At 41.6% G+C, this 20,950-nt stretch overlaps 1 protein-coding gene across 1 annotated transcript; it reads right to left on the minus strand.

Annotated features, from left to right (window-relative positions):
- Positions 1-3,348: 3,348 nt before the first annotated feature.
- Positions 3,349-19,202, minus strand: CLDN11 (claudin 11). Its single transcript, XM_079155953.1, has 3 exons — positions 18,753-19,202; positions 15,134-15,298; positions 3,349-5,902 (listed from the first exon to the last, which is right to left on the minus strand). The coding sequence occupies exons 1-3, from the start codon at positions 18,976-18,978 to the stop codon at positions 5,670-5,672; spliced, it is 624 nt and encodes a 207-aa protein (XP_079012079.1). The 5' UTR covers positions 18,979-19,202; the 3' UTR covers positions 3,349-5,669.
- Between the last annotated feature and the right edge of the window lie 1,748 nt (positions 19,203-20,950).

Consider the following 20,950-nt stretch of genomic DNA (forward strand, 5'->3'; position numbering starts at 1 on the left):
ACAAAAAAAAAAAAAAAAGAAGAAGAAGAAAAGACTGTTCCACATACTAAGTTTTTTTAAAAAGCAGATTATGAAACTACATGTAGAATATGTTGGAGTTTTTATTTTAAAATAAGATGATGACAAGAATACATACAAAAGTACTCTCATGCAAAGATAATGGGTGTTATTTTTATTTTCTTATTTGTATTTTTCCACAGTGTTTGAATTCTCTATAAGAATAGACATTATACAATAGCTGTGTGATGTAGGCAAGCTAACTTATGTCTCAATTTCATTATCTAAAATAGAAACACAGTTTTAATAACCCCTAACTTAAAGAGGTATTATAAAAATTAAATATGTTAGCATTTGTAAAGTACTAGAGTTGTGCTTAGTAGGAACAAGCTCTCAATAAATGTTCGATGTTAGATTATTATTACTTTTATAATCAGGAAAAAGTGTGACTTTTAAAAACTAAATCTGCCCAGAAATTTTCAAAAACCAGATTAGTGGAACCAATAAGTACAGTATATGAGTTCAAAGGGTATTGGGAGGTCCTCAGGTACCAAGCTGGTACCAAGGTATTGAATATTTAAGGCGAACTTGTTGCCTGCTCTCCAAATCTTGAACATCGGAGCTAAAAGGTAGAGAAGTCACCCTGTCTCTGCCTAGGCCACCAGGTCCCTCACATTCAGGGCAAAGGAACCAGGGCGCAAGGGTCTGCAGCTGGTGCATCTGCTCTCCCTCAATTACCCTATATTCTCCCACCTTCCCTTATGGAAACTTCTCAGGAAAGGGAAGAATACAGTCATTCACAATCAAGGCACTAAAAGTTGGTAGTTCCATGTATGGCTCCCCAAGAGCAGGGCAATGTGGACTAGCTGGATAGTGGGAGTCAGCAGAGGCCAAACATCTGATTTGTAAGGTTGGTTCATTTCCATGGTATAAGTATCCCACCAAGACTATGTGTTATCAACTGGCTCACAAAATTCCTGAAACTGTAATGATCAGCTTTCATGAACTAGTGGTCAATGGCTAGCCAGTAATAGTTGGTCCCAGCATTCTACTAGGTGCTTATATTTTAATGAGGAACAAAACTTTGAAGTTAAATGAATGATCTGCCCCAAAATTACTGGCTAATGGAGCTCCAGAATTATTTTGAAAGGCAAAGAACCATTCCCAGTACCTTCCAGGGAAGAGACACCCGTTGCCATGCAGATGCATGAGGACAGTGGAGTTTCAACAAGAGGAAGCCTCCAGAGGCTAGTTACTCCAGGTTTGAGATTAGGACACAGCAGCAGCAGCAGCCTCATTGTTAGAATGCAGAATCTCAGGCCCACTCCACACCTGCTGAGTCAAAATCTGCATTTTAACAAGATCCTTAAGTGATCTGTATGCACCTTCCACTTTGAAAATCACAATTGTATATAACTCAGTATAAAAGAAATAGAGACATAACTGTCTTCATTAAAGAAAGCCTCCAACTGTGACAATCAGGTGCTCTTTGCTATTTGAATGGTAGCTTGGAAGTTAAGAATTAAGCAATCTTGCCTGTCCCAATCCGATCCTTGAGGACCGGCTCAACGTTTCCACACTTTTCATTTCAACAATGGGGCATGGAACAGTGACAATTCCCCCCATCTCCACTCCCTCCCCTGGCCACCACAGGGCCACAAAGCCCAAGCTCTGAGATTCTGCGTGAGGTAGAGAAATATAGATTCCTCAAGAGCTGCTATTCAAGCCATCAGCAGCATGTGCCAATGTTCCACCCACAATCCTGGTTCAGTCTCCATTAAGCTGCACATCTGGCTGTCACTTACTCTTTTGTGGGGCCATCTCAATGGTGGCACTGATGCTGCCTCTCCTGGGGGCCAGGCCTACAGTGGCCTCCCTGTCCTCTCAGCATGTGATGTCATGAGCATGAATGTCCTGCCAAACATTTAAGATGTTGCAGTTCACATTGTGTACATTGTATAGAGAACACTGACGTGTAGATTAAAATTTTTAAAAAGGACAAGATACAACCAAACCTTGTTCTATTGTTACACCAAACCACCAATGCAGCACAAATATGTATCTTGTATTCTTGAAGTATACAATCTTCTCTTTCTTTGTTGTTGTCATTGTAACTAACATTCCTAGATTCAGAGATTCCCTGGAAACATTCTTTTCTCTAATTTGGTTTTTATCAAATTCTTGGAAAGCATGAACAGGACTGGCTCATTTTCAAGCCAAAGATCCCCTGCATGTTTCTCTTTAGAATGGGCTAAAGCAAGAAGGGCAGAAAGCTAGGGCTACCTCAAAATTATCTACCTTCTGATAACTTTCCAAGAAGAGACAAAGGACGGTGTTAGCTACACTAAGTATGAGAAAGATGTTCCAGTCACTGTTTATTACCATACGGTGGGGAGGCCACCCCAACAGAACCACTGAGGGTGCCCAATAAAAATACAGACTTTTGGGGATGGGTGTGTAGCTCAGTGACAGAGCACATGACAAGGTCCTGGGTTCAACCTCCAAAACTCCCAAAAACAAATACAGACTCTTGGGTCTGTAGTAAGATTCAGATGTACTGAGTCAGTCTGGAGGTGAAGAGAGCGAAGTTGCCTTTTACCTAACTCCCTAGGAGTGATTCTCAAGTTGGAGAATGAGGGCCTCAAACAGTTTTAAATTCCTTTTGATTCTTTATAGTGGCTATCTGACCTTGACAAACAAACTGAATCGTTCTACATCTCATTTTCCTCATCCACAAAGTGGGGATTGCAGGAAGGAATAAATGTGTGAAGCTCCTGACACAAATGGGTTCCAAAGGCACGAATTTCCTTTTCCCTGTTACTCACATAGAATACGTTAGGTCTAGCACTTCACATAGGATTGGGGGTCATTGTCTTCATCTGGAGGAAGATTAATTATAACTGTTCAATAAATTGTAATTGTAAGGTTCTAAGGAAATTCTATTGAATGTAGACATAATAAGATTGAATCCCTCTTGATGATTACTGAGAAAGATCCTATCATTTTACAATTGTATCGTCAAATTTAAATAGCCTCTAGCCACATGTGGCCATTGAGTCCCTGAAATGAGATGTACTATAAGTATAAAACACTCACAGGAGGGGTTGGAGAGATAGCTTAGTTGGTAGAGTGCTTGCCTTATAAGCACAAGGCCCTGGGTTCAATTCCCAGCACCACCAAAAAAAATTTAAAAATAAATAAAAATAAAAAAAAGAATATTCATGGATCCAAAAACTCAATTAAAAAAATTGACTATATATTGAAATAATATTTTGATATACCACATCAAGTAAAATATGTTAAAATTAATTTCATTTGTTTATCTTTAATTTTTCCATATGGTTTTATGGGTGCATTAGAGTTGTACATAATGGTAGAATTCATTATTATATTTTTGTACATGCACACAATATAACAATATAATTTGGCTCAATATCATTCCCCACTATTTCTCCATTTACTTTTAGATTTTTTAATGTGACTATTAGAAATTTTTAAAGTACATATGTGACTCACATATTCCCACTGAATAGTACTGTTCTAGAAGAAAATCTACCCTCCTTCCTCAAACTGATCATAAACCCTAACACTACAGTTATGACCTACAAAACAGGATTCCTTAATTAGTCCAGACAAAGTTAGCTAGAAGAGATGTAAGGTCTCTCCCCCATGCTTCAAGGAAAGCCGAACGGGTAGCTCACCCTCTTACAGTAAAGCAAGCAGCATTCTCATGGGAAGGAACCAGCACATCCCTAAGATCGCTACTGTATTTAATGATACTTCTGATTGGTGGTGAAGAGAAGGAACAAGAGGACCTAAAATCTTACTTCTCCCTCCACATGCCTTCTGCTGCATTCATGGTCATAATCCACTATACCTTGACATGTTTTAATGAGGTAGGGAGGGTTTTCCAATATAGTCACATGAGTCATATCCTAGCAAAAACTGTCTCATAACAGAGCAAATATTTTTGTCAATGTGTTGTCTTTTCTGCACAAGTAATTTAGAAATACATCCTACAAGTTACAATATCCTAATGTATATAAATTTCTACAAATATCTGACACAAATGAAGATTTCCAAGGAGGAATGTTTGCCAATTATTATACTACCAACAAAAGAGATTAGGATTTTATTTGGAAAATGTCTGCCAAAATAGATATCTATTTCCTTAGAGGAGGCCCATAATTTGAAAGTTTCTGGAATAGAAAACAAAAAAAATCAACTCAATGTGTCTTTGTCCAAAATTTCCAAAAATCTACATATGTGACTAAATGTATTTAGGTATTATAACTAAAGATCCAATAAAATGGGTTTTTAAAATTCTCCTTCATACTTCGCCAATTCTATACTAAATGTTCAAAGTAAATAAAGGAGTTTAACCACATAATGCTTAGCACTTGGTTTCTCATTGCAACCCATTTACCAAAAAGTCACTCTATAGTAGAAACCTAGAGAACATTAAGGTTACATTTTTTTGATCATACATTACCACCACACTATTAGTGAATAAACTCTAACTTTTAATTACTCAGGGCAATGTAGAATGACTTGTTCCTGACTCACTGATCAGGTCCCCTATAAATTACCAGTAGAGATTAATGAATTTATTTTTTTAAATCAGTAGACGAATACCTCTGGATACAACAGAAGATTGAAGGCCAGTTTTGCAGACAGTTTGTTATTTTATTGCACAGATTTCACTTAAGGAACCAAATGCACCATCCGTGTTTGGAGAGTCTGGGGTCTCAGATGCTGATAACACCATCAGCATTTACACCCGTAAAGCCAAATTCAACAGTACAGCTTACGTTAAACATGGCTTCAAGAGAGCCAACAGAACAAAAACAGAGAAAGGGAAAAGGGCTTTTAAAATGTGTTAATTTGAAGCATATGCAAATGTGGGATTAAAAACTATATCACACAACTCTGGAAATCAAAAATGTTTTGTGGAACATCAGTAAAAGTTATACTCACTTGTACTGTTATTTATTGCATGATTAAAGTCTATTTGGTTCATTTCCTTCATACTGATGAACTGAGAATTTCAGGAAAACCATGGTTCTAAAAACAATCGATCTTGAAAAAAGTATGTACAGATAAATGTAAAATCACAAACTAAAAAATATCCCCACCCCTTGCCCTCAACTTATAAAAGGGAAACTTTCCCACGGAGAGAAAGTTCCACAATTCCCCTCCCTCCCCACCCCATGTCCCCAATTCTATCTTTTTCTATCTCTTAGAAGTAAATGACCTTGGAATGGAAGAGGAGGGAGCAAACTGAGAGGCATTTATGAGACTCCCATTGTCATCTGTAACAGTTTGAAAAGTGTTTCTTATTTCGCTCCCCCACCAGCACCCAACTCAGTCATGTTTGCAAGACATTTAAAATTTAGAAACAAAAATTCTTTTTTTAATAAACAACAAAGGGATGCCCGAGAAAAGAGATAATCGTGGGCAACACCGTGGAAACTATGTGGGCTTTATCTGAGCCAGAGATTTCTTTTAAGGCAACCAAAACGTGGTGGGGGGGGATGGGGGCGGGGAGTGGTGTTAAGACTACGGAACGCCAGGCAGGATGTTTAGACCTTTGGCTTTGGTGCCTGGCAGAGAATGAACCTAGGGCCACAGGCCCGGCCTACAGCACCTCCACGGGTACCGTGGCCGCTCTCTTATACATGCGCACTCTTGGCATGAGTCGGGGAGCTGGAGCCCGAAGAGTAGTAGAAACGGTTTTCACCAAATGACTGGGCATCTCCAGCGCAGCAGACGATGACGCTGCCACCCACGAGGCACAGCACCGCACCGATCCAGCCCGCGTACAGGGAGTAGCCAAAGCTCACGATGGTGGTCTCACGGTGGGCGCACACAGGGAACCAGATGGTGGCGACGATGGCGCAGAGAGCTGGGGAGACAGAAAGAAAGCGCTGACTGGGCGCACCCGCCACTCACCAAGTGCGGTGTGCAGCGCGTTCGCTCCGCATCCACACGCCTCGCAACTGCTCCAGAACAGCTCCAAACACACAGCTCCACTCCCGCGGCAATCAGAGCCTAAAGACTTGCGGCTGTAGAATTAGTCCTGTCAAAGCAGCTTGCCCTGCTGGGTCCTTATTTTTTTCAACAGGTGGCAGTGACAAAAGAACTCTCATGTAAAAACTGAAAAATAAATCATTTAAGACCAAAAATTTGTTTTCACTGTAATTGTGGCTTTGTAATTCCAAGTCTATCATTACATTCACCTAATCATATTATCATTTTCTCTTTACAGGTCTATTTCCTATGCCAGTCTCTGAGTTTTTTGAAGACAGGGGCTGTACCTTATTTATGTCTACAAACTCAATATTTAGCTCAGCACCAGGTATAGAGGAGGTGCTCTATGTATGCTTGTTGAATGACTGAATAACCTGAGCTATTTAGAGACTGGGAACAAGATGACGCCCCCTTCAACTCTCTATTCAGTTCACACTACAAAGACCTGAAGAAGTTGTGCAATTTCTCTTGCCACGGTGAATGTTGCTAGATGTAAGTGGAGCATCAGCTGAGCGTCTGAATCTATGCTGTTCTATTCATGATCACAAAATCCCAACACAAAAATCAATAATCCTTAGAGTAAAATAATTCACCTAGTCAAGGATTTTATGATGAAAATCATAAAATAAAAACAGGATGGAAATTTTATTTAAAACCTTAAGTTTGAAATGGTACATTAGGGATGACAGACATAAGACTAACAGTAATAGTGAGGTTTCCACTCGTCAGTCATAAAAGCCATCAACAAACTCAAGACAGGGCATTGCACTGCCAGCCTGGTGTGCCACCTGGGGTACCCTTGTCACTTTCAACTCAATAAGCTCTTTTCTGATTTCTTCTCACACTGAGTGATTTTCCTAACTTACCCTTTACGCCAACAGAAAAGAAATATAATTTTTCTCTAAATAAACACTAAAACACACAGCACGATACATTTGCTCCAAATTTTAGGAAAGATTTAAGTTTTACCCATTTTGAAAGACCCAACTGTCTCATTGTGTGTTTTTTGTTGACAACAGAATAAACCTGCCCCCACAAACTGAGTACAACATACATATAAACAAATGTGATTCCTATTCAAAAAGTACAATGGAAGTCAGAGGCAAGAGTGGATTCAGGGGTCTTTGAATTGTCCAGATTGGTTTTCTAACAGCCTGAGTTCACTCCATTTACAGTGAGACAGGACCACCATAGGGATAAGGGGCAAAGCGATCGTGGGCCTTGGCTCATGGCCTGACAGCAGAAGCCAGGAGGCTTCATGTGTACCAACCTCAACCATGTCAGCTTTGCATCATTGAGGTCAGACTGTTCTGTATGCGTCCTCTTCATCAAGTGTAGTGACTTATCTTTAACACAGGGAACAATGCTTCAGTTCAATACACCTAAAGCAAATTAACATTCCCCTCTCCTGAAAGTAACCAATAAAATGAGGTCCCTCCTTTGGCTCAGGGAGCCTGCCTGAGTCCTGTCAGAACTGTCTCCCTTCCTAAACAGAGGCCCCAGTAAAAGCCTTCTCTACATGTTAGCTTGCTGGACTCAGTTTAGTTCCTATGTTATCAGGTCAAAAGATCCCAGTGTCTGGCATCAATAGTGAGCTATCTACACAATTAAGGAAATTTGTTTTGTTTAGTTTTTGTAGTTTTGGAGATTTTTGGTTTTGTTTTGTTTGTTTTTGTTTTGGGCAAGGGGAGGGGTACTGGGGATTGAACTCAGGGGCACTTCACCACCAAGCTACATCCACAGCCTATTTTGTATTTTATTTAGAGACAGGATCTCACTGAGTTGCTTAGCACCTCCCCATTACTGAGACTGGCTTTGAACTCCTGATCCTCCTGTCTCAGCCTCTGGAGCCACTGGAATTACAGACATGCACCACCCAGCTAGTTCTGGAGATTGAACCTGGGTGCTCTACCTTTACTTTATATCTTCAGTCATTTTTTATTTTTATTTATTTATTGAGACATGATCTTGTTATATTGACCTGGTTGGTCTCAAACTTGCAATCCTCCTACCTCAGCCTCCCAAGTAAGTGAGATTACCAGCATATACCACCACATCCGGTCAATTAAGGAGTCTATATAGGTTATCTAAGGGGCTAAAATCTTACATGTTCATTTTCTTAAAGAAAGCATAATAACATCCACTTCTATAATATTTATATGAAACACCAAGAAAAAATACACAATCCAGCTACACACCCCAGGCCCCCACAGTGGCTTTTGTTCCACCTGGGCAACCTAGCAAGGGCTTCCAAACACTCAGGTTTGTTTAGAAGGAAAAGTCCGACAGTTACAAGCTGAATTGTGTAGGAAAAATAATGATAATAAAAGATTTAATTCCCATACAACTGATTTGGTTCAATTCAGTCTTTCCCATAAACAATTAACTGGTTTCAAAACAACTTACGGTTCAAATTAAGTTTTACATTTTCTATTTATTTTGTATTTACAAACACAACACATAAACACATACACAGAAACATGTATATGCACACAGGCAAGAAAGCAACCCCCCACGTCCCATGAAGCCAAACAACTTTGAAATTTGGTTTAAACTTCATCGAATAAGACAAGAAATTGCCTCTAAGTTCATTTCATTCTTTCCCATAATAAAACCAATAATAAAACTAAGTTATCTTCAGATAAGGAAAGAATCAGACTTCATCTTCAAAGGTAACCATCAGTTGGTTTAAGTGTTAAGAGATTTTGTTAGAATATATTGCAATATAATTCATTAGAAATAAAAACACAAGAAAAATGTCTGGACATTTATATAATGAACCTCAGAGGACTGGATGAGCAAGTGGGTGCACCAGTGGAAAACGAACCCAGGGCTCTTCTTGTCCCTTCATACACACCAAGACTGACTTCTAAAGTCATCAAAGCTTAAGGTGACTTTAACATACGTAGAGCCACACGCCCCTGATTTACCTCATTAAAGGTTTTCCTCGTTTATAATCCATACAAAACAAGGCAAATGATCACCAGCAGGCTCTTTATTTCCTAGCAGATAAACGTACTCTGGGAGGAATTCCTGTGGCTCTCAAAGATGAACCACATCAAAACCACTAAGAAAAGACAGACTACCGCACAACATGAAAGGAAATGAGAGGCTCACTGGGAGCAGTGACCTTCAACTGAACTCAAATTGAAAAATGTTCAGAGACCAAAAGAGGAGAATTTACTCCATGTTGGCCATGGTCTGAGGGAGAAAAAAATATGAACAGCAAAGTTAAAAATGCAAGTCCAATCACTGCTCGACTAAAAATTGTGAAAGGTTAATAAAACTGTCACTAATTTTGGACTTTCTTAAAGACACAGAAGCCTTGCTAAAATTGTATTTGCAGAAACCCTCCACCCCCCACCACCCAAAAAAAGGAAAGTGTGAAATGATTCTATTATTAGGGGAAAATAAAGTATTTTCCTAAAAGTCACATTTACCTTTAAGGTAAGGAAAATTAAAGAAATAGAAAGGAAATTTTCATTATTTTTTTATATTCTGTCATCCAAGTTTTTTTTTTTTTAATTAAGTCTCCAAAAACAATTTTGCACTCAGATTTTTCAGTCTCTTTCTCCTATTTTAGCTTCAGAAGATTCAATCGTTAACTGCACAAGAGGTGAGGAATAATCTACTCTTTGGGAATAGAAGGTTAAAAATTGTGAATATTCTTAGCTAGAGATGCGGGGAGAAAGAAGGAAACTTCACTGGTGGATACAGATCCTTTCATAAGAATACCTTAAGTTCCAAGTGACGTCATGCAATGTGTTTCTTAGTTTATAGGATACACCCTTGTTAAAAAATTAACGATAATTTGACTTAACCAAGGAGAAATTTGGGGGGAAGGCAATTTTAGAGCAATGAAAGTTTAGTGTAGCTTTCAAGGTTGTGAGAGATTAAATGGCACATGATGATATTAGGGAGTTAAACAAATGTGAGACAACCTCATAAATAAGTACAATTTTTAGGCATCGAAAGTTTTAATAGCAACAAAAGAAAAATAAAGGTAATGAAGTTTAATAAAATTGATACAGATGTGTTTGATTCGAGAAGCAACAATTGAGAAAAGGAGAAAAAGAGGTTGGGAAAGATCACCAGACACTGATATTTCTGCCTTCCTCTAATGAACACCTTTTTTCAAGTTTTTTTTTTTTTTACTATCAATACAAGGTATTGAATGAACTTTCAAAAGCCTATGTCTACCACTGAGGAATATGTGTATCAAAATTACTTGAATTGTTCTGACTATATTAGTAATACTGGAGGAGAAATCTTCCTTGATAAGCTGAGTTTTGAGACAAAAACATCTGGAGCCTAGAAGAAATGAAGAATTGGGAAGATGAAGCAAATAGGACATGAGCTGATCATTATTGAGAAGGAGTTTGGGTTCATGGAATTTATTATTCTAATTTTTTCATGTACACTTGAAATTTTCCACAAGTGTTTCTTAAATCCTCCTCCATTTAACATTTTACAACACAGTGAATGGTATCTTAGTATCAATACTATTATAACATACAACCTAAGTAGCAACAATTAATTTTAGCTTTTCACAAAGGAATCCATGAAGGCAACAATAAGATTTCTAATGAGCTGATGGGTCAATCTCTATGTATTATTCTCATATGAAACTAGAAAAGTTTTGAGGTTTTATCTTCCTTGTTTATCATTCTCTAAAATGTTGACATGTAACATACTCCTCTTACACAAGTGACCTTTAGGAGGAGCTAATATTATAAAAATCATCAAATCAATGGAATATGTGAGTCCATTATTTTCCTGGCTTGCTTTCAAGATTTTTTTCCTTCAATTTTATTCCATGCATCATTATCTTTATTATTTTTTTCCTATAGTTTTTCAAAGCCAGCTTATGGTTGGTTGGTTGGTTGATTGATTTTTTTTATTCATTATTATTTTTTGGTCCTGGGGATTGAATCCAGGTCCTCGAGCATGCCAGGCAATGTTCTATCACTGAGCCACAACCCCAGATCCTCGTTATTATTTTTTTTTAACCACAGAATTTAGAGGCAGGAAGTATTCACAAAGCAGTTAGTGCCTCCAACTTTGCTGGTGAGATCATTTTAAGCCACAGTCATACTCAGATGTCACATTCTTTCCACTATCTATATGAAATTTTATTTGGAGGAAGATTTTTCCATATTTTAATTCATGCATTATAACTGTATATAATGGTGGGATTCATCATTACATATTCACATATGCACATGAGGAATTTTTCTAAGAATGTTCCTAATGTCCTGAATCAAGGGCATCACTAGTCCTTCCACACCCAACGATTCCTTTTCCCTACACTACATCTGATCCTGCATGTATGACAAGCTCAGTTTGTCTCACATTTGCCCACACCCTTTATTTTACTATAATTTTACTGTTAACCTGAAGTTCCAAATTAAACCAACTTTTTCCACTACCAACAGGGACCAGGTTTTCTAAAAGGAAGAACTAATCACTGTGGCCCACACCTGTGATCCCAGCTATTCGGGAGACTGAGGCAGCAGGATCACAAGTTGAGGCCAGCCTGAGCAATTCAGAGAGACCCTACCACAAACCAAATTTTAAAAAGGATTGGGATAGAGCAGTGGTAGAGCACTAGCCTACCGTGGGAGAGACCCTAAAAAGAAAAGAAAAGAAAAGAAAAAAACCTTAAAAAGGAAAAGACGAAAGGACCCTACTTAGGAAGCAAAGCACATTGCTTTTCCTTCTATTCCCTACCTTATTCCCTTAAGAAACATCCAAATAAAGTACTTCCTAACTTGCAGCAAGGTAGGAATTAGAGTGAAGCAGAACTGAGTCTGTGTTTTCAGAAGGGTAACTTGTTTTGGCTTTCCATAATGGAATAAGCAAAAATCTTTAACTATTGATCCCAAGGCTGTGTTTTAACAGAGTAAATGAAGGAAGCATTTCCATTAAGCCAGGATATGAGGTATGTTTCCAGAAACAGGTTATCATCTCTCCTCACCAGTTCCAAGAGTGGGGTTGACCCTACGCAGAAATTAGACACGACTGGAAGAATAGCCAGGTGCCCTCTGGGTTAACTCTCTTTTTCCTCTAACCAACAAGAAAAAGAATGACCATTTACTGAACACTTCCTATGTGGCAGATTCCATGCTAAATAATTTCTCTGTTCTTTCCAACCAGACAAGTAAGCATTATCATTCCTATGTTATAGAAAGACTCAGAGACATCAACTACTTGCCCCAGTTTAAACAGCTAGAAAGCAATAGATTCCAAATTCAGTACAGTCGGATCTGACACAACTGACTAGATGAAATGATTCAGGGCGCAGGCACCTCACGCATTGGTAGGGACTCTTGAAAAGCTACAAACAGATTAGATTGGCCTCAGATTCACCCCAGATCTGAGAAGCCTGCTGCTCCTCAAGCTACTCATCTGGCTTAAGAAGACAACAGCATCAGGCTTGTATTTCTTCCCCACAGCAGGAACTAAACCTCACACCATTAAACTGAGACTGCTCAGAAGATGGAGTTGTTACAACAGACATAATTTTTTAAGCCTTAAAAAAAAAAGAAATAGTTACAGATTTTCAAGGTCAGAAAACAACATGATTTTAACTGCATTCAGTTTCCATACCAGGACCCGTGTGACACTGTGTCCAGTTCCCAGGCCCCCAACTCCAGTGTTGTCCCACCCCCTTTGGTCAGCAACCACACCTCAGCTGGTGCACCACCCGGTGACCCTAGGACCCAGCATGGGCCCAGCACTGACTTCTCCTGGGACAGTGACAGAGACCAACCAGAGCTACACAAAGAGAGCCTTCACTATCTCTTGCTCCTCCCACTCACTGCCAAGGGTGGAAAACAAGGCACTTAGGGCCGGGGTGAGAAGACCTAGAGGAGAGCAGCAGGAGCCACACTTGAGACAATGAGCTTTACATTTCCAGAGCTGGCTCCTCCTGGTCAAAACAACATCCAACCCAAAGGCAAGTGGCAACCCACTGAGAAACAAAGCAGGACAGGAGCCTTCAAAGAGGTGAACAACACTGGACATGCAAGCTGTAAAGGGTCCAAGGGTGTGTCCCCTCACCCCATCCAGAGAGACTTCCTGCAGGGTCAGATAACTGGACACCCTGTCTCCCTTATAGTTTCACTCCACACAGGCCAACAGGGACGTGGGGCCCACCCCCAACACCCTGCCCCACTGCATTTCTCTTGTCTGACACGATCTGCCTATACCAAGCCACTTTAAACAATAAAGAAAACCTAATTCAGCTAAGAAAGTTCAAATGCTTCCCCCAATCTCAAAACAAAAACAAAGCCTGGTTATTCTACTAGGCAATTCAGCTGTTTTTAAACCAATTAGTCTATCTATACTTGTTTTTATCACTCTATTTTCCACAGGGTTTGTTTGTATTTGTTTTAATCCACTTGTAGATACTCTGCAACTCTCCTGTGAAAGGCTAGAATTTCTAAAGATGAACACCTAAGACGACACACCCAATCTTTGACTCTCCCATCTCCCAAGAGCCCAAGAGAACCTCTAGAGCTTCTGGGAGAAAGTGAGGAAAGTAATAAACAGCAAGTGGTTTGGAAGAGAAGGTCTTCTGGATTCCACAACCCAGTTTATCATACAGCTTTGGCCTACCCATCAGAAAGGGACACAGAGATCTGACCATGAGAAGGGGCACCTTTGAGTTACAGAGCAAGGTTGTGTTCTACATGGCACTTGTACACAGATTCTTTGTGGCTGGAACCAAAATTTCCACGTCCAGATATTTGTCTGAAAATTAGTAGTCTTTTTCACCACACACAGGCACCGCCCCTCCCCCACCTTTAAATTCTCCAAGACTTAAGCACCCGCAAACCTCTACCCTTTCACCATCCTGGGGAACGATGCCCACCTCTCATGTGCCCTGACCTCAGTGGGGTCACTGTGAGTGAGAAGCCTCCTGGTGGGGAGTGGGCATCATCAGTGGCATGGACATATACAGAACCCTGACATATTCCCCACCCATCAAGTGCATGATCTGCCACCTTAGGAACAGGAATCCCTTGTCCCAGGAGAATGTGACTTCAAATCTAACCCATATCCAGATCAGTTTCTGCTCACTGATATGTACACTGCAACAAGAACTGCTGCTCTTAAAATCCACATCTTCTGTAAAGATTTAGATATGCTAATGGAGTCAGCATATTCCATTATGGGGGCAGGGGGATGGAGAGAAATGAAATCAGCAAAGAGAGCAGAACTAGAAGCCCCCTCCACTGGTTGTTAAATCAAGCCTTGAGTCCAAGTGTGATCAGCAAAACTGAACAAGCACGTGATGTTTCCTTGATCTAGACTCTCCCCACTTCCAATCCATCATCTGACCACCTTCTCTTCAATTCTCAGCACTCATCCCTGGGTTCCTCTGCTCTGGGAAACACCCATCTGGGTTCGGTGCCTTCTTTCTGTGTGCACAACCTGGGCAACTTTTTAGATGAGCACATGCCACACACACTGTGTACACTCAAAGTAGACACTGCCTCCCACTGCCCCATGTCCCTAAGGCCCACCTAATGCCTGGTGCATGTGCTCAATGAGCATTTATTGAACAAAAATACTTAATCATCCCCTACTAGTCCACCACACTCAGTGAATGTTCCTTTTTTCCCTCTTTCTTTGTATATTAACTGAGGTTCTCAATCTTGGCTGCCCATAAGAATCAACCCAGGAGTTTTCAAATATATCTTTCCCTGGTCTGATCGCCAGAAACTTCTGATTCTCTTATCTGCTGTGGGAACTGAATATAAGGGTTCTAAAAGAAAGCCCACTGTGTAGCCTGAATGGAGAGCCACCATACAACTCTATTCTGTCCTTCTGGTCTCTCCCTTAGTTTTCCCTACCCTCAAAATCTTCTTCTTCTTTTTCTTTGTTTAAACTTATTTCTGTGTGCAGTGCCCACACCCCAGATATTACTGAGTCCTCTATTTAAACTTATCATCAAATAGGAAGGAATCTCTTATGGTGTCAATTGCCCAGTGGATTCTCTTGACTTCCTTTCATGTTTCCCTTGAACTCAAGGAAGCAGCAACCACAAGATTTGAGGTCCATCAGGTTCTCAGAGTTGGGGCATGTATAGAAAGCTTACCCAGCAGAATGAGCATGACACCTGCCAACTGGGCCCGCCGGTACTTGGCCACACCAGGCTCATGGCCCATTCGAATGCAGGGGAGAACCGTCAGCAGCAGCAAAATGGCCGGCAGGCCCAGAACTGAGGCAGCAATCATTAGGGCCCGGCAAGCCTGCACATAGCCTAGGAACAAGAGAACAGATAGGGTGGGTTAGATCAAGGGTCCTCTTCGTTCCTGAGGCACACCTCACAGGAATTCCTTTCTTCTCACCACATTCCAAGATTTGAAATAGGCTAAATATTGTCCAGGATAACTACATACCTTCAACTTTTACAGCAACTCAGCAACAAAAAATGGGAGTTAGAGAAATGGAATGGGTATCCCTGGTTTAGATGATTTGGTCAAACTTCCAGGATGAAGAGTCCAGAGTCTACATTATTACACCTTGTAAAAGACTCAGGTGGAAACTCAACTCTTCAAAGAAGTCTTCTGCAATGGTCTATGTGGGCTCCAGCCTGCTGTTGATCTGCTTTACCTATGTGACTTTGGGCAAATTACTTAACTGCTATGTCCTCATCTACAGAGTAAAAATAATAGTAGTACCAACATTTCTCTGATAGAATTCTACAGAAGAGTAAATTAATTAATTCATACAGTGCTTAGAAAAATTCCCATGCTGAGTACTGAAAAAGTTAGTCATTATCACTCGTGTTATTACTTTTATCTGCAAGTGTACTCAGTGATTTCATGCCTAAACATGTGCTTTTAATCCACTTTGAGTATGAATCATGTATGGCTCTAAACTACAGTAGGCTAAGATTCAGACTTCTCTCCACTATGTCTTGAACATACTTCCCCAAATGTCCATCATTGTCTAAAAGTTGTCTCTCTAGACCTGGGGATTCCCGGAGAGCCAACACCTGCCTTGGTTTTCATGTGTCCACAAATGATGATGTAAACAAAAAATTACAAATGAAGGAATAAGTGGATTGAATAATAAGGTAGTAGAACAAAGCTATCCAAACTTTATACTGTCAAGTAAAATGCCAAGTTAACTTTATTAAGAAATAGATTATAACATGTACAACGTTTACATAGATAAATATGACAAGGTCCTGGGAGAATTTCACAAACTTAAATTTACTGTTTCACTTTTGAATTTGTTTCTCATTAAAACACTTACCCTCTCAAAAAGTGACATTCATTTATTACCTCCCTTTTTGGCTCACAGTTACGAATTCTATCTCATACACCTGGACCCCCATATCAAATCCAGCCAGGCTGCCGTATGCACCAAGACCCAACTTTAACACTGTCTCTTAGCAAGGTATGTTTTGCCAGAGTTCAGATTCCAGAAGGGCTCTCTTCCAACCACTGCCCATGTCAGCTTCTTTGGAATTAAAAATAATTCATTAGACATCTGTTGACTTATAGACTCCCAAAGAAGAGCCAAAGAAGGCCCAGCCCCTCCCTGGCCTTTCAGTCTGTAGGAGAGGCAGGAAAGACACAAAGGAGGGAGTCAGCTAGCAACAGAGGTTCTGAAATTCACAGCACAGGCTGTTCACATGCTACAGTGCCAAGGCCATGTCTAGAAGTCAAAAATGGAGGCTGAGAACCATCCCTGCCCCCAACCAAAGTGTAAGGGTGGGGGGAGCCGGAAGGGTTAAGCCCTCCCCCTAATGTTTTCCACCCTGGAGAATGGCTCATATTCTCTGAAAACAAACCACTTGGCATTGAATGCTCAGTAAATTTAATTCCAGGGGAAACAGAAGAATAAATTTATGCTTAGTCAAAGGTCCTTAAAAATTTCATGCCCAGATTTGAATAGCTACCCTTTATTGGAATATCTACTACACAAAAGAAGGTTTATATTTCTTGTCTCATTTACTCCCCAAAGCAATCCTAAAAGATAGGTGATTGATTTTAACTTTAAAAAGATGACAAATAGGGTTCAAAGAGGTTAAAAACTTCTCTCTAATCACCCAGATTTTGATTGCTGGGGCCAGGACCAGCATTAACTGAAGCTGGATCCTAATCAGAGTTTCCTGGCCTTCTCTGTCCTTCTGAAAGGGTAGCAAAAGGCAGACCAGATGTGCAGTATGCACACCTATTATGTGCCAGAGGCAATGTCCAGGTTAGGAGAGGAATGCCAAAATAGTAGGAGGACAAGTGCATCTTCAAAAACTGTAAAATGTGGTAAGAGAACTTAACTTACCGCCATAAAAAAAAAAAAAAAAAAAGAAAAGTGATGCGATAAGGATAAGCCAAGTACAGCAAAGAAGGGAGATTTATTCCAACGGCCAGGACTGGGATATAGGCACAACTTGGGACACTAAAGGGGTGCAAAGTCTCTGAATGACCCCCACCGCACCCCACCCCCCACCAAAAAAATATATATATATTTCTCAGAGAAGGCACAAAGCGAACCGCTCCTAGACCCGCCGCTTCAGAGCCAGGTTTCTCTCTGTCTGAAGGAAGCCAAGACTAAACTTTAACAGCGCACAATTCACAAAGGCTTGAGGGACAGCAGGCCACCGTGGAGGGGCCAGGTCTAGAATGAGCCCTCAGGGCAGGCCAGATTTCTAGCAGAAAGCTCGAGGGGGCGCCCGTGGTCTCGCTATTCATCCAACTTGTCTCATAGTTAAATCGCAATTGAAATTTTCCCATAATTTTTCCACAGGACAACAAAGGAAGATGGGGCTCCCCGCGGGCATCAGGGAGGTGGAGGCTGATCAATTCTTCCCTCAGCTCTCCTCTTGGAGACACAGCTGCAGGCCAGAAGGAGCGGCCTTTGGCGGTGCTCAGTGTCTCTCGCAAAGGAGTGTGTACTCTTCCCAATCCAACTGGAGGGTCGCAGAGCAGGGGAGGGTGTCACCGCGGCCTCGTTGCCGGACTCCTCCATAGCAGAGGTAGAGGTGGGGTAAGGTAGCTAAAACAGACCCTGGGGACTGCGAGAATCAACCTGGGGTTTGCTAAACTGGGCAACCCAGAGACACCCTTAGACATGAACTTTTTGGGGACCCCGCGGATGGAGCTAGGAGCTCCCCAACCTCTCCCCAACCTGTCCCAGGAGGACTGAGAAACAGCCAGCACCTGTTTGAATCGCTCCAATGCGTGCGTTTGACTCTTTCCTCCTCACTTCTGCAGCAATCTTAACTGGCAGCACGGAGTCTGTGGGAAGAGTCTGGGACCAGGGTAGTAAAGAGGCAGTGGAGGGCTGGGACGGTGGGAATTCTCTTCGTCTGTGTCCCTTACTCTGGCTCAACACCTCGGTTCATTAAATTCTTAGAGCGACTGGGTCAGCATTGCCACTGGCCAAATTAACATTATTATCCCAAATTCTAGATAAGAAAATTGAGACCGAGTATGATTTCTCAAAGTGCATCCTACTGTCATGTGTAACTAATTAGTACAAATAAAAACACTTTTTAAAAAAGGAAAAACTGAGACAGAGAGGGATTAAGTTTAGAGCTGCCTAATTCTGCAGCAGGGTGGGAATGGGGGGATGTCAAAAACGTGCCCAAAGGTCATTGAGGCCCAAAATGTTTCTGTGAACTCTGTCCACTGCCCCCCTCTCTGGTCTACCCAGAGAATGTGGGCTTAGAGAGCTGCCGCTTGCACAGTGGGGGTCCTTACCGGGCAAGATGAGGATGTCCACCAGGGGCTTGCAGTGGTACAGCCCCGTGGCCATGACGCAGTCAGCCCACAGCCCCTTGGAACCCAGTTCGTCCAGCTTGCGGCAGGTGGGGATGGTGTAGCCACAGGTCACCACCCAGTCATTGGTGGATGTGGTGACGATAATGCCGATCCAGCCCACGAAGCTCGTGACGAAGCCCACCACCTGCAGGCACGTGGCCACCATGGTGGCCACCGCGACGTCCACGAGCCTCGACCCTCAACTGGCTGTGCCCGGACCCCGGGCTGGACAGCGCCTGCCCTGGTAGGTACTCCCTGTACTGCCCTGGCGAGCCGCTTGCCGGCGATCGCCCGAGGCCGGACGCTCGAGCTGGTGCGGGCCGCTAGAGACCGCGAGCACAGCACCGACGACGCGGCGGGCGCACAGCTGGGACAGCGACCGATGCACCGCGGGGACAGCAGCGCTGCTGGGTGGCGCGCCCCCGCCCCCCTCTTTAAACCCGGTGACCGGGACCGAGGAGCGCCAATCCGCGACCGCCCGGGGTCGAGCCCGCCAATCGCCAGGCGGGGTCCAAAGGAGGGTGTGGAAGGAAGCAGAGTAACGGGAGGGGGGCCCTTCTCCCCTCCCCGGCGACGCTCGATCAGTGCTGGAAAGTAAAATAATCCCATCCTGGTCCGAGACGTGGAGAGCGCAAAGAGGGCTCTCGTCTGGCGCGAGTTCTGCTCTGCTGCAAATTATTTCTCTTCTTGCAGTCCCTCTCTCATCTCTATCTCTGGGTCTCCGTTTCTCTCCATCGCTGCTCACCTTCTACCCATTCAGCTGTGAGTGCACCCAAGGGCGCCAGGTACAGTTCTCCCATGGCCCAGGATTGTAACTGATTGATAGCTACCCTAAGATACAGAGTTGAAAAAGTCAGCATACCATAGTTACAGTGTGGGCGTTTATATATGTATATAGGTATATATGAACTTTTCATGGTTGAAGGCAAGCATGGCCACAATAATGGCGATAACAGCAGTTCACAGAGCTGTATTACATAGTATGTACATGCATTTTACATGTATTAGCTTATTGTCATAAAACCTTTGTAGTAAAAACAATTGTCAATTACACATAGAAGAAAGCATGATGAAAGCTAAGTGGCCCAAGTTCATCCAGCTGGCTAGGGGAAGACTCCATGCCCATCTCACCTCTCTCACTAACCATTCTGGAAGGAAACCCTGCCCCATCATCAGTTTCTGAGAATTTCTAAAGAACTCAAGTGTCCCATTTCTGATATATTAAAAACCAAGCTGACACTTCAACTCACATAGAAAAGTTAATATCTGTACCCACTGAGAAAACTACCTAGACCAGACTGAGTGTACAAAGTGTAAGCTATGGTCCTAGTCATCACCAAAATCAGCCACCTTTTCTCCTACATTCAAATACGGTCCCTTACCTGTGCCTTTTATCATGCAAAAAAGTTCCCCTTGGACTGTGTTTAAACAGTTTTAACTCTCTCTGAAATGTCTGGCTTATCTTATTGTATGTCTTGATCCATTCATTTGGATCACAGCCTCCTCATCAATTATGCAATTTAAAGGCATGAAGTACAGTAGAATGAATTGGACATTACTTTCCTATGTTCATATATGAATACACAACCAGTGAAACTCCACATCATGTTCAACCACAAGAATGGTTATACTCCATGTGTGTATGAGATGTCAAAATACATTTTCCTGTCATGTATATCTAAAAAGAACAAATTTTTTAAAAGAATGGCAGAGTGGTACTAAAAAAATCAGTGAATGTGTGAAGGATTTTGGCAAACACAAAAACTTCTTGCTCAAACATTCCAGAATCTCAGAAGCCTAGGACTGATTACAGAATAATATTCTTTAGAATAATCATATTCTCTAACTAATGAAAAATAACAAATATGTATAACAAATTATAGGTACATAGCCATTCCTAATGCTGGTATTGCAAGTCACCATATCTTCTAGGAAAGTCTGTCCTTGAAGAGACAATTGCATTTCTGTGGTAACCACAAAGAAATCAAATGCACAAACAGAAAAGGCTCTGTAATAGATGCCTAGTACAAAGTCCAGAATGAGCGCCCAGGAAAGACAGACTACAAACATAGGCCAGGCTGCTGAGTTCAAATCCTGGCTCTAGTACTTACTGGCTATGGGACCAAATTACTTCACTT

The sequence above is a fragment of the Sciurus vulgaris genome (genome assembly GCF_902686455.1).
Source record: "Sciurus vulgaris genome assembly, chromosome: 10".
NCBI classification, from domain to species: domain Eukaryota; kingdom Metazoa; phylum Chordata; class Mammalia; order Rodentia; family Sciuridae; genus Sciurus; species Sciurus vulgaris.

Coding starts and splice junctions, on each gene's coding strand:
- CLDN11 (XM_079155953.1), bottom strand. CDS start 18,978: ATGGTGGCCACGTGCCTGCAGGTGGTGGGCTTCGTCACGAGCTTCGTG. Junction 15,299..18,752: donor GGACATCCTCATCTTGCCCG/GTAAGGACCCCC, acceptor TCTTGTTCCTAG/GCTATGTGCAGGCTTGCCGG. Junction 5,903..15,133: donor TGTCATGCTCATTCTGCTGG/GTAAGCTTTCTA, acceptor CTGTCTCCCCAG/CTCTCTGCGCCATCGTCGCC.